The 14,179-nt window shown below is 31.5% G+C and overlaps 1 protein-coding gene across 1 annotated transcript in view; it reads left to right on the top strand.

Annotated features, from left to right (window-relative positions):
* The first annotated feature begins 1,692 nt into the window (after positions 1–1,692).
* LOC143233835 (tRNA:m(4)X modification enzyme TRM13 homolog) overlaps positions 1,693–14,179 on the top strand; it is a 32,546-nt gene continuing 20,059 nt past the window's right edge. Inside the window, exons 1-5 of the mRNA XM_076470596.1 lie at positions 1,693–1,846; positions 5,870–6,003; positions 6,620–6,666; positions 7,352–7,418; positions 8,698–8,751. Coding sequence (XP_076326711.1) covers positions 1,840–1,846; positions 5,870–6,003; positions 6,620–6,666; positions 7,352–7,418; positions 8,698–8,751 — 309 coding nt within the window. The 5' untranslated portion in view covers positions 1,693–1,839. The remainder of the gene's footprint in view (positions 1,847–5,869; positions 6,004–6,619; positions 6,667–7,351; positions 7,419–8,697; positions 8,752–14,179) is intronic.

Below are 14,179 nucleotides of genomic sequence, written 5' to 3' on the forward strand. Positions count from 1 at the left end.
TTTATAGTTCGTGCAATGTCTACAGTACCTACAGTGTTTACAGTACCAAGTGTCTACAGTACTAACACTATTTACATTTCATACAGTGTTTACAGTACATACAGCTCTACAGTACCTACACATTTCAATATCTTGAACAGAGACAATGACAAATGACTTATTCAACATTCAATGAAATGAAACAAAGTTAAAATATTATAGTTTTAGTTCTAATATAACTTTAACCCTTTCAGTTGTTTATTAGTTTCATTAATTATTATAATAATAATATCATATTGTGGTTATATTTTAACTTAGGTAAGCCAACTCCTACTTGCTGAGATGCCATATGAGTTATGATTGTTATAATGTCTACAGTGTCTTCAGTCTTGTTTCATTGCCATATGGGTTAAGATTGTAATAATGTCTACAGTGTCTTCAGTTTTGTTTCATTGCCATATGGGTTAAGATTGTTATAATGTCTACAGTATCTTCAGTCTTGTTTCATTGCCATATGGGTTAAGATTGTTATAATGTCTACAGTGTCTTCAGTTTTGTTTCATTGCCATATGGGTTATGATTGGGTTATAATGTCTACAGTGACTTCAGTCTTGTTTCATTACGTTTTTCACGATTCGTATTTTTATTTCTCTTGTTATTCTTATCTTTTCATGAAAACATAAAGCTTCAGTATTTTGTTCAGATGTGAGAAGTATTGAATTATTTGGTAATAACATAAAAAACACAACAGAAGTCAAGGTCAGGATGATGTACAAGTTTCTTGTTTCCTAATTAGTTGATGAAACCAAGGAAGTCACAGTCGTGACTACTACTTGGTTCACTACATAAACTCTGAGTAACAATGGTATGTAAATTAAAACTTGGTACTTGGTTCACTACATAAACTCTGAGTAATTATTCTCAAAGTAATTTAGTATTAAATGTTTCTGATATTGGAGTATTTGTGCATGAAGTTGTTGTAGGTATGTTATAAATGATTGCATGTAGTGAGTTTTGTGTTATTTTTAGTTTCCCTTACACTAATGTTTGTGCTACTGATGTGGGTGTAGCCAGTTACAGGCCATATATATGTTTTGTAAATTTTAATATGTTGTTGGTTATTGATCCACTTATTTATACCAGTTAGACTCCATGCATGGTTTGTTCATTGCTAGGTTTTGGTTCTAATATTGTTTAAGTGGTTTGCGGAACATGAATACAGTTGCCCAAGAAATGTGCACTCTTAGGTTAACGAAATATATATAAATATATAATAATAAATATATATATATAATAAACAATAAAAAAATCAGCACCTAGAGTACCAACTGATGACCTCTAGGTCATTGCTCTTGTGTCACCACAGAGGTCAAAGAGTTATTTTGTAGTTTATATATTGGTCATAAAGCTCTTTATTATTAATTGTATTTCTTCTTCTTCATGTGTCAAATCTGCGGCAGACATCGACGACCATGGCATGAAATACTTCTCTGTTGTCAATTGTAATTGCTGTTGTATAATTTAAGCATCTTCACGTGGAAGTTGTTACATAATTAATGATATGGCTATTTAATAATTTTATTCTCAATTATTTATGAAATAATGGTTAATTAGGATATGAAAAATGACACTTTATTTGAATTTCGCGCAAAGCTACACGATGGCAATCTGCGCTACCAGTCCTTACGTTAGCACTGTAAAGGAAGGGAGCTAGTCTTGGGCTACTCTTTTACCAACGAATAGTAGTATTAACCTTTACTTATAACGCCCCCACGGCTGAAAGGAGGTACGTGTTTGGAGGGATGAGAATTCGAACTCACGACGCTTGGAGTAGAAGTCGAGTGCCTTAACCGCCTAACCATGCCGGGTCGGTTAGTTGGAACTTCCAGTATTAACAGATAAGAATTTAGTTATTTAGAATAATACACACCCATACATACAATAGAAGACAGATGATAGTAATAGCTTAGGAAGTGTTTATTTATTAACTTGGTAGTTGGCGTTAAGCATTATTTCATGGATGAAAATATATCCGCTTGTTTTTGATAAACTTTAGTTCTTTTTGTTGTTATAGTTAAAGAATATGGATTCTTAAACACTTTAGCGATGTCGTGAACACTGATTACAAATAAGGACAACGAGGTCTCGCGATCTAAGACGCATGCGCACTACTGGCTATGTTCTTTCCGTTTCATCGTTTTTTCAATTTTTGTAACACGTGTTCAAAAGTAGTGCTACTATAAATTAATTCAACGTTTATTACTAGTAATATAACTTCAATTCATAGTGCGAAGAAAATAAATTCTGCCTGTGATTTGGGAGTACGTAATTTAGTCGTTGCTACATAATAAGTCTGCTGTTTTAATATAATTTGTTTTTTAAGAAATTATGCCGAACATTTATCGTTTCTTGTTATTGAATTGCGGCGAATATGTGACTACAGAGTTTACTCTGTAGTCTGTAACTTATCTAGTTGAAGATACTGACAATATTATCATTGGTCACATTTGTTAGACGACTTTGTTACAGACAGTTTTCTGTTGAGATAGCTCAGCTCTATGTATAGTATAAGTACACAGCGTTATTTGTACTGTATATTTACAATACTTCAGTAGTTATTGTGCCAGTAGTACTATTACTACAGATTATATTGTAAAAGTGGAAAACCTAACGTTTTAATGTAAGTTGAATTTAAGCCAATAAATTATCTAGTTTGATTAATGTAAATAGTGTAAATATAAATATTTTATGTCAGTCCTATGAAATTTGAATCCAGAGTTAAGCATCAAAAATTGGATATAATTTGATATCTTCCACAATTATCTTATAGATGTTACATTTTTAAAATGTTTTAATGTATCTGCCATATTTTATTACACCAGAAGACCTGTATAAGTAATGAAACGTACTGAAGATGAAATATTCATAATTTGTTTTTTGTTAAATATTTTGATAAAATCAGTAACAGTAATGTGTGGAGAACTACCACACATTATTTGTGTTAAACTTAATTGAATTAACTTCAACTTTGTTTTGTAGATCTGACATTTAGTTTTTTAAATGATATGTTGTTTTTTGTGTAATAAGAGAGTGTCGAAAGAGAGAACATCACTTGTTAACTGTTAAAATGTTTTCATGTTTTATCTTCACTATTGGACAAGAACTTAAATAACATGAATATAACTGCTGGACAATTTAAGTCCATAAAACTATGAGAAGACAACAGATGTTCATATATCAAATTATAGTAGTCTGTTTAGGCCTAGACTCACTGTATCACAGTAATAACATGAGGATTCAGGGTCAAGTCAACATATAGTTATTAGCATTTTGATTAGTTATAGTGGAAAAAAACTAGTAAACTAGTTATCATACATTCTACCATCACCTGATATTTGTATTCATAGAGTGTATGCAAGTATAACACTCAAAGAGTAACGTGACCTTTATATAACAGTTGCATGATGTAGATTTAGCCTTTTCATGGCTCCTTCTCATCTGAAATAAGTTTTGTTCTCAGGAAGTAATGTGTGATTTTAGTCCATAGTTGTAAGGTGTATGAAAATATATTTAGTACTTTATTAAATAATATTCTCTCCTCAAAGGATAATTATTAGAACACGTACAATAAGTAGTGTAATGTAAATGTAATAGTGACCTGTAAGTATGGAATTAGAACATGTACAATAAGTAGTGTAATGTAAGTGTAATACCTGTAAGTATGGAATTAGAACACGTACAATAAGTAGTGTAATGTAAATGTAATACCTGTAAGTATGGAATTAGAACACGTACAATAAGTAGTGTAATGTAAATGTAATAGTGACCTGTAAGTATGGAATTAGAACACGTACAATAAGTAGTGTAATGTAAATGTAATACCTGTAAGTATGGAATTAGAACATGTACAATAAGTAGTGTAATGTAAATGTAATAGTGACCTGTAAGTATGGAATTAGAACACGTACAATAAGTAGTGTAATGTAAATGTAATACCTGTAAGTATGGAATTAGAACATGTACAATAAATAGTGTAATGTAAATGTAATACCTGTAAGTATGGAATTAGAACCGCATTACAATAAGTAGTGTAATGTAAATGTAATAATACCTGTAAGTATGGAATTAGAACACGCATTACAATAAGTAGTGTAATGTAAATGTAATACCTGTAAGTATGGAATTAGAACCGCATTACAATAAGTAGTGTAATGTAAATGTAATAGTGACCTGTAAGTATGGAATTAGAACACGTACAATAAGTAGTGTAATGTAAATGTAATACCTGTAAGTATGGAATTAGAACATGTACAATAAGTAGTGTAATGTAAATGTAATACCTGTAAGTATGGAATTAGAACACGTACAATAAGTAGTGTAATGTAAATGTAATACCTGTAAGTATGGAATTAGAACATGTACAATAAATAGTGTAATGTAATAGTGACCTGTAAGTATGGAATTAGAACACGTACAATAAGTAGTGTAATGTAAATGTAATACCTGTAAGTATGGAATTAGAACATGTACAATAAGTAGTGTAATGTAAATGTAATACCTGTAAGTATGGAATTAGAACATGTACAATAAGTAGTGTAATGTAATAGTGACCTGTAAGTATGGAATTAGAACACGTACAATAAGTAGTGTAATGTAAATGTAATAGTGACCTGTAAGTATGGAATTAGAACACGTACAATAAGTAGTGTAATGTAAATGTAATAGTGACCTGTAAGTATGGAATTAGAACATGTACAATAAATAGTGTAATGTAAATGTAATACCTGTAAGTATGGAATTAGAACATGTACAATAAGTAGTGTAATGTAATAGTGACCTGTAAGTATGGAATTAGAACACGTACAATAAGTAGTGTAATGTAAATGTAATAGTGACCTGTAAGTATGGAATTAGAACACGTACAATAAATAGTGTAATGTAAATGTAATAGTGACCTGTAAGTATGGAATTAGAACACGTATAATAAGTAGTGTAATTTAAATGTAATAGTGACCTGTAAGTATGGAATTAGAACACGTACAATAAATAGTGTAATGTAAATGTAATACCTGTAAGTATGGAATTAGAACACGTACAATAAGTAGTGTAATGTAAATGTAATAGTGACCTGTAAGTATGGAATTAGAACACGTACAATAAGTAGTGTAATGTAAATGTAATAGTGACCTGTAAGTATGTTATCTTTTTTTATGTTTTGAGTTATTTGAAATACACGAGTATGTGTATTGTTGCCCTCTTAATTTGTTGAACTTGGATGACAAGTTTTAATTAATAGTGTAAATATCTGTTGAATTATTGGTAGATTGTGTGAATCCTAGTTTCAAGTAATAATGTGAATATTTGATAAATTATTGGTAGATTGTGTGAATCCTAGTTTCAAGTAATAGTGTCTAAATATCTGTTGAATTATTGGTAGATTATGTGAATCGTAGTTTCAAGTAATAGTGTCTAAATATCTGTTGAATTATTGGTAGATTGTGTGAATCCTAGTTTCAAGTAATAGTGTGAATATTTGATAAATTATTGGTAGATTGTGTGAATCCTAGTTTCAAGTAATAGTGTCTAAATATCTGTTGAATTATTGGTAGATTGTGTGAATCCTAGTTTCAAGTAATAGTGTGAATATTTGATAAATTATTGGTAGATTGTTTGAATCGTGGCTTCATGTAATAGTGTGAATATTTGATAAATTATTGGTAGATTGTTTGAATGGTGGCTTCATGTAATAGTGTGAATATTTGATAAATTATTGGTAGATTGTTTGAATTGTAATTTCATGTAATAGTGTGAATATTTGATAAATTATTGGTAGATTGTTTGAACCTGAATTTCATGTAATTCTATGTAAAACATGATTAATTATTTGTAGGTTGGTTGAGTGTCATGGAACAGCAAGAAATTCGTTACTGCTCTCACTTTCTAGAGAGAAAGAGGAGGTTCTGTAAGATGAAAGCTCTTCCAGGTTTGTTAGTGTGTGGAGAACACTGCCCTCTAGAAGTTGAGGTATTGTGTGTAGATATTTACATGATCATGTTTAGGCTGTTTTTTTAATATCATTAATGTATAAAATTAACTTGTTTCCAACTTAAGTGGCTGAATTAATGTGTAATATGTTATAATGAACTGAACAGAACAAGTAAAGGTATAAGCAAGTGGGAACTCCAATTTAAAGTTAACAAAATAATAATAAAACTTATGGTTAGAATGGATTCAAGCACTTCATATAGAAATCGTAGTTTTATATCAAATCTACTAGAAAAAAATCAAAATTTGAATATCTTGGAAAAATTATATGTGACAGAAATAAGACTTTCCAGCTGAGTAATATTTAACATGTTAACTGCTGTGACCCTTGTTATTGTGTGACATGTTCTAATAAATGTTTTAGTGTAATATCATTGTGTTTTCAATTTACACAATAGCAATAATAACAAATCGGAAATCTGATATTTACATTTCTGCTGCATTTTCAATTCCCATGTGCATCATTACCGTGTAGAAATGAATACCAAATGTGGACAAGTGTGCTCTTCAGTGAATGTGTTGAGAAATTTCTAGACATGTGTGTGAGTTTGTGTGTTGAAAATGACAGTAAAATGTTTTTCATAATTTCCTGCAGGATTCTAATAAAGGAAGAAGGATCCAGTGTCCTCTTGATGGATCGCAGTAAGTTTAATCATGACAACTTTAACGAGGTTATTCACAAATCATGAACAGTAGAAACACTGTATGTTATTGTAATTCAGTTAAAACATTCTTCATCAGTATTACAGTTTTCATAAATGTAACCAAAGTTGTTACTTTATTTTCTGCTACAGTTGAACTCAGGAGTGGTATTTAAGAACTTGGTACGATGTCAAAATTTCATTTTCTTGTTCGTTATGTTAGATTTTTATTCAGTGTCTTAAAGTTTTTCTTCTTTCCTCTTCTTTTCATAAACTTGATGAAATTATTTTCCCATTGTAATTTAGAAATAATGTTTGTAATGTATTTATGTATGGAAATCTATTTTAGAAGGTTGTTATATTAATACTAAAACATTTCCTTCTAACTGAGGAAATAGTGACTCTATCCAACTTAATGACGTTTATTATGTGATTTAAGTTTGGTCATTTGCTCCTAATGGTTGCTATAATTATTCTGTTGATCCAGTTGATTTATTTTGTTTGGTGCTGGTGACCTTAGTAACTCTGTGCCAAAAACTCTAAATCCAATCCAGTCAAAAGGTATACAGAATATAAACTTGATAATATATGTTTGTGTTTAATAAATGTATAATGCATGTTACGGTATTATTCTAGTAGCTGAATATCTGAACGTTTTTTTCTAATAACTACTTATTTTTGTGCAGTACATGTTTTGCAACAAAGTTGGAAAGTCATTTGAAGAAATGTAATGCTAGGAAGAAAGAACTTCCTGTAAGTATAAAAAAGTTCTTTTTATAGTAAGTGTTAAAAGTTATAAAATTTTAATTTGTATGTTGTAGGACTTTAGTAATAACTGCTTGTAAATAGATTATTTTCTACCTATAAATTGTGTAAGGTGATAAGGTTTAAGTCCCAAAGTTTATTATTTAAATTATGGATCTGTAATGTGCTTCTGTTATTCACCTGCATTTAAGTACAGGTAGTTTTTAGAACAGCTTTCTACTAGGATAGGTTTATATATATGTGGAAGTGTTTTCTCTTGGAAAAATAAAGAGTTAGTGGGGATCTGGTTGAAGTGTTTAAGATTGTTAAGGGAGTTGATAGTGTTAATACATTGTTTTGTTTTGTACTTAATGGTGAGAATGTTAGGGCTAGGGGACAAAAATGTAAATTTTGATAGGAGAGGAATCATCTTCAACTAAGATAGTTTTCCTTGATAGATTGTTTAGTCAGAGTATTCATGATGAAACTTTGTATACTTGTGGCTCCACAACAGGCAGTTGTCAACCATTCTACAGAGTTTCAGAAGACAGGTTTAATTTACTGACAAGGTGACTGACCTCTGGAATGACTAATTTCACATGTAGTTATTCAAGGGAGTTTAACAAAAGACACTTGATAAACAGGGCTGGCCTTAGGGAGTTTAACAAAAGACACTTGATAAACAGGGCTGGCCTTAGGGAGGTTAACAAAAGACACTTGATAAACAGGGCTGGCCTTAGGGAGTTTAACAAAAGACACTTGATAAACAGGGCTGGCCTTAGGGAGTTTGGGGCCTGATTCCAAATTCTGAAGAGTAGGTTCTCAGGTTTGGATACTAGAAGAATACAGTTGACTTGGCCACTGAAGACTGGGACCTGAGGTGGCTGCCTCAGTGGCCTTACACTTAGGCCTTCCCTGTTGGTAGTGTTCTGAATGTTTTATTTACATTTTAGAGTTCAGTGTGGTGGATGGAATGGCCTAGATGGGTCAACATATCTCTTGTTGTCCTTTAACATCATCTTGAAGAGTGCAGCAAAACTGTGAAATTGCTCTCAACAAGTAGAAATGTCAGATGAATCTGTTCTTTAATGTGAAAACACTAAAGCAGTCAGTACATCTAAGGGCAAAAAATGTTGTTTTCAAAACATGAGTGCTTATGCTACATAGATAAAAATATGCGCCTAAAAATTATAATTTTCAATTGCTATATAAAATGTCTGTTACATGGTATGTATTTGTTTATTTTTAATGATTCTGAAGGTGTTAAAAGCTCTTTTTAAAATTTTAGGTGTATTGCAGTACAAATGTTAACTCAGGACATGCAAGTGAACTGGTCAATAAGGTAAAAATATTTGTGATCTTTTTGTTTTGGTTTTTAATCATTTTTCACATTTTCTAAGGTTTGAGCAAATTGTGCTTATTTAATTTTTCAAAAATGGTAAAATAGCAACCAAACGTTTTTTACATAACAGTTAGAAATATATAATATAATATAATATATAATCTACCTCTACTTGTTTGGTATAGTGGGAAGAGATTTAAAAAAATATATTGGTGTGCAGATGATACGTTTTTATGAAAGCTTTAATTAAGTTTCTTCATTTTAACAACCTTTCTGAGACTAAAACAGTTCAGTTGATAACTTGAAATAGACATGCTTTTATGTCAGTCTTGGATTATTTCCTGGATCCAGGACGATAATTATGGCTGGCAACCACGAGACCAAGACTTGGAGGTTTTCAGGTCAAGGCAAGGGAACTCCATTTATTTGCTTCATAAGAAAAATCTGAATATATAACAATTTTTGCAGGCATGTAGAAAAAGATTAGTAATAAAGTACAGGCAGCACTTTGTTGTCCAGATGTCCATGAATCCAGTGTGACCTATGTCTGGTGAATTATAATATGGCATGTATGTATTGGTACAAATGAAAGAGTTGTGTTTACTGATAGTGTCCGATATAAGGGATAATTTTTTTTTTTTTTTTTCTAAATACCATGAGCCCGTAGTGGTACTGAAACTGACACACAAGTGAAGTAAAACTACTGAAACTGACACACAAGTGAAGTAAAATTGATAATTAACCTTCGTACAACTTAGTTTTGTGAAAACTATAGTTTCTGTTAAAGTAATATCAATAAACAGTCAAATTATAGAAATTGTTATCAATATGAAGGATGACAAGTGAACAGAATTTGGAACATGGAAGTCCTCAAACCAATGATATCCAAGACTACATCCCTCAAAGTCAAGACGTGAGAAAATGTCTTCGAAGCTGACAACTAATCTCAAACACCCAAGACTGCTTTACACATAAAATATCATTTTTAAACATCATGCCTGAATTGTGATAATAACATAAAATATCATTTTTAAACATCATGCCTGAATTGTGATAATAACATAAAATATCATTTTTAAACATCATGCCTGAATTGTGATAATAATTAATTCAAGAATTTGCTTCTTAGAAAAGATTTTGTTCTAAAATTGGGGTTTTAGCAACAAGAGTATCGTTCTATATTGTTCAAAGTGTTCACACACAAAAAGAGTAAAATCCACATTTCTGAGTCACTTTTTGATTTGAGATTAGCAAGACTAGAAAAAAACAATATTATTCAAATAAATATTAGGAAACACTGGGTCCATATTTCAATCCACATCCATGTTCCAGAATACTGAATACTGTGTGTGTTTAGTTGTGTTAAACAAAGATGAACAATAAACACAGTCTGTATTTCTATCCACATCCATGTTCCAGAATACTGAATGCTGTGTGTGTTTAGTTGTGTTAAACAAAGATGAACAATAGACACAGTTTATGTTTCTAGTTGCACTTTGTTCCAGAATACTGAATGTTGTGTGTGTTTAGTTGTGTTAAACAAAGATGAACAACAGACACAGTTTATATTTCTTGTTGCACTTTGTTCCTGAATACTGAATGTTGTGTGTGTTTAGTTGTGTTAAACAAAGATGAACAACAGACACAGTTTATATTTCTAGTTGCACTTTGTTCCAGAATACTGAATGTTGTGTGTGTTTAGTTGTGTTAAACAAAGATGAACAACAGACACAGTTTATATTTCTAGTTGCACTTTGTTCCAGAATACTGAATGTTGTGCGTGTTTAGTTGTGTTAAACAAAGATGAACAATAGACACAGTTCATATTTCTAGTTGCACTTTGTTCCAGAATACTGAATGCTGTGTGTGTTTAGTTGTGTTAAACAAAGATGAACTATAGACACAGTTTATATTTCTAGTTGCACTTTGTTCCAGAATACTGAATCTTGTGTGTGTTCAGTTGTGTTAAACAAAGATGAACAATAGACACAGTTTATATTTCTAGTTGCACTTTGTTCCAGAATACTGAATGTGGTGTGTGTTTAGTTGTGTTAAACAAAGATGAACAATAAACACAGTTCATATTTCTAGTTGCACTTTGCTCCAGAATACTGAATGCTGTGTGTGTTTAGTTGTGTTAAACAAAGATCAACAATAAACACAGTTCATATTTCTAGTTGCACTTTGTTCCAGAATACTGAATGCTGTGTGTGTTTAGTTGTGTTAAACAAAGATGAACAATAGACACAGTTCATATTTCTAGTTGCACTTTGCTCCAGAATACTGAATGTTGTGTGTGTTTTGTTGTGTTAAACAAAGATGAACAACAGACACAGTTCATATTTCTAGTTGCACTTTGTTCCAGAATACTGAATGCTGTGTGTGTTTAGTTGTGTTAAACAAAGATGAACTATAGACACAGTTTATATTTCTAGTTGCACTTTGTTCCTGAATACTGAATGTTGTGTGTGTTTAGTTGTGTTAAACAAAGATGAACAATAAACACAGTTTATATTTCTAGTTGCACTTTGTTCCAGAATGCTGTGTGTGTTTAATTCTGGTTATTGTTTAGCTTAACAATCTGGATCTGTGGAGTTTATTATCAAAACAAATTTTTTTTCAAGTTGGCGTTATGCGTAAGTGTTATTTTTATACTTGACATACAAGTTGAAGTGTACGTACTTAGGTTTGTAATGTTAATAGTGTGTTTAAGATATCAACAAACTGTAGTTTCTGTGAGGTATGTGAAGTCTGTAGTGTAAATGCGTCGTAGGTTTGTAATGTTAATAGTGTGTTTAAGATATCAACAAACTGTAGTTTCTGTGAGGTATGTGAAGTCTGTAGTAATGCGTACTTAGATTTGTAATGTTAATAGTGTGTTTAAGATATTAACAAACTGTAGTTTCTGTGAGGTATGTGAAGTCTGTAGTGTACGTACTTAGATCTGTAATGTTAATAGTGTGTTTAAGATATTAACAAACTGTAGTTTCTGTGAGGTATGTGAAGTCTGTAGTGTGCGTACTTAGGTTTGTAATGTTAATAGTGTGTTTAAGATATCAACAAACTGTAGTTTCTTTGAGGTATGTGAAGTCTGTAGTGTACGTACTTAGGTCTGTAATGTTAATAGTGTGTTTAAGATATCAACAAACTGTAGTTTCTGTGAGGTATGTGAAGTCTGTAGTGTAATGCATTACTTAGGTTTGTAATGTAAATAGTGTGTTTAAGATATCAACAAACTGTAGTTTCTGTGAGATATGTGAAGTCTGTAGTGTACGTACTTAAGTCTGTAATGTTAATAGTGTGTTTAAGATATCAACAAACTGTAGTTTCTGTGAGGTATGTGAAGTCTGTAGTGTACGTACTTAGGTTTGTAATGTTAATAGTGTGTTTAAGATATCAACAAACTGTAGTTTCTGTGAGGTATGTGAAGTCTGTAGTGTACGTACGTAGGTCTGTAATGTTAATAGTGTGTTTAAGATATTAACAAACTGTAGTTTCTGTGAGGTATGTGAAGTCTGTAGTGTACGTACTTAGGTACGTATCAACAAACTGTAGTTTCTGTGAGGTATGTGAAGTCTGTAGTGTACGTACTTAGGTACGTAACATTAAACTGTAGTTTCTGTGAGGTATGTGAAGTCTGTAGTGTACGTACTTAGGTACGTATCAACAAACTGTAGTTTGTGTGAGGTATGTGAAGTCTGTGGTGTACGTACTTAGGTCTGTAATGTTAATAGTGTGTTTAAGATATCAACAAACTGTAGTTTCTGTGAGGTATGTGAAGTTTGTAGTGTTCGTACTTAGGTTTGTAATGTTAATAGTGTGTTTAAGATATTAACAAACTGTAGTTTCTGTGAGGTATGTGAAGTCTGTAGTGTACGTACTTAGGTCTGTAATGTTAATAGTGTGTTTAAGATATTAACAAATTGTAGTTTCTGTGAGGTATGTGAAGTCTGTAGTGTACGTACTTAGGTCTGTAATGTTAATAGTGTGTTTAATATATCAACAAACTAGTTTCTGTGAGGTATGTGAAGTCTGTATTGTGCGTACTTAGGTTTGTAATGTTAATAGTGTGTTTAAGATATCAACAAACTGTAGTTTCTGTGAGGTATGTGAAGTCTGTAGTGTACGTACTTAGGTTTGTAATGTTATTAGTGTGTTTTAGATATTAACAAACTGTAGTTTCTGTGAGGTATGTGAAGACTGTAGTGTACGTACTTAGGTCTGTAATGTTAATAGTGTGTTTAAGATATCAACAAACTGTAGTTTCTGTGAGGTATGTGAAGTCTGTAGTGTACGTACTTAGGTTTGTAATGTTAATAGTGTGTTTAAGATATGAACAAACTGTAGTTTCTGTGAGGTATGTGAAGTCTGTAGTGAACGTACTTAGGTTTGTAATGTTAATAGTGTGTTTAAGATATCAACAAACTAGTTTTTGTGAGGTATGTGAAGTCTGTAGTGTACGTACTTAGGTTTGTAATGTTAATAGTGTGTTTAAGATATCAACAAACTGTAGTTTCTGTGAGGTATGTGAAGTCTGTAGTGTACGTACTTAGGTATGTAATGTTAATAGTGTGTTTAAGATATCAACAAACTGTAGTTTCTGTGAGGTTTGTGAAGTCTGTAGTGTACGTACTTAGGTTTGTAATGTTAATAGTGTGTTTAAGATATCAACAAACTGTAGTTTCTGTGAGGTATGTGAAGTCTGTAGTGTAATTACTTAGGTCTGTAATGTTAATAGTGTGTTTAAGATATCAACAAACTGTAGTTTCTGTGAGGTATGTGAAGTCTGTAGTGTACGTACTTAGGTTTGTAATGTTAATAGGGTGTTTAAGATATCAACAAACTGTAGTTTCTGTGAGGTATGTGAAGACTGTAGTGTACGTACTTAGGTCTGTAATGTTAATAGTGTGTTTAAGATATCAACAAACTGTAGTTTCTGTGAGGTATGTGAAGTCTGTAGTGTACGTACTTAGGTCTGTAATGTTAATAGTGTGTTTAAGATATCAACAAACTGTAGTTTCTGTGAGGTATGTGAAGTCTGTAGTGTACGTACTTAGGTCTGTAATGTTAATAGTGTGTTTAAGATATCAACAAACTGTAGTTTCTGTGAGGTAGTATAAAAAACAACTGGCTACCACCACAACATTTTCTTGATTGACTTAGAGATATAAATATTATTTAAAATTTCTAGAGAATTTTACTTCTTCAAATGTTTATTATTTGAGAAAAGAGATGTTCTGTTCACCGAACTGGGATGATGATGTCATAGGTCATGATATTTAAGGTAAAAAAGGTTAAATTGTGTTTTCTTTTTATTCTGGAAAAAGATATCTTGTTGTTTGGTTTGAGTGATGAAGTGATTTCCCGAATTATAGCTGACCAGCATAATATTGATGTCTGTTTGAGAAAAGTATACCTAGATGTGAGA

Source organism: Tachypleus tridentatus, chromosome 1, assembly GCF_004210375.1.
Source record: "Tachypleus tridentatus isolate NWPU-2018 chromosome 1, ASM421037v1, whole genome shotgun sequence".
Classification (NCBI taxonomy): domain Eukaryota; kingdom Metazoa; phylum Arthropoda; class Merostomata; order Xiphosura; family Limulidae; genus Tachypleus; species Tachypleus tridentatus.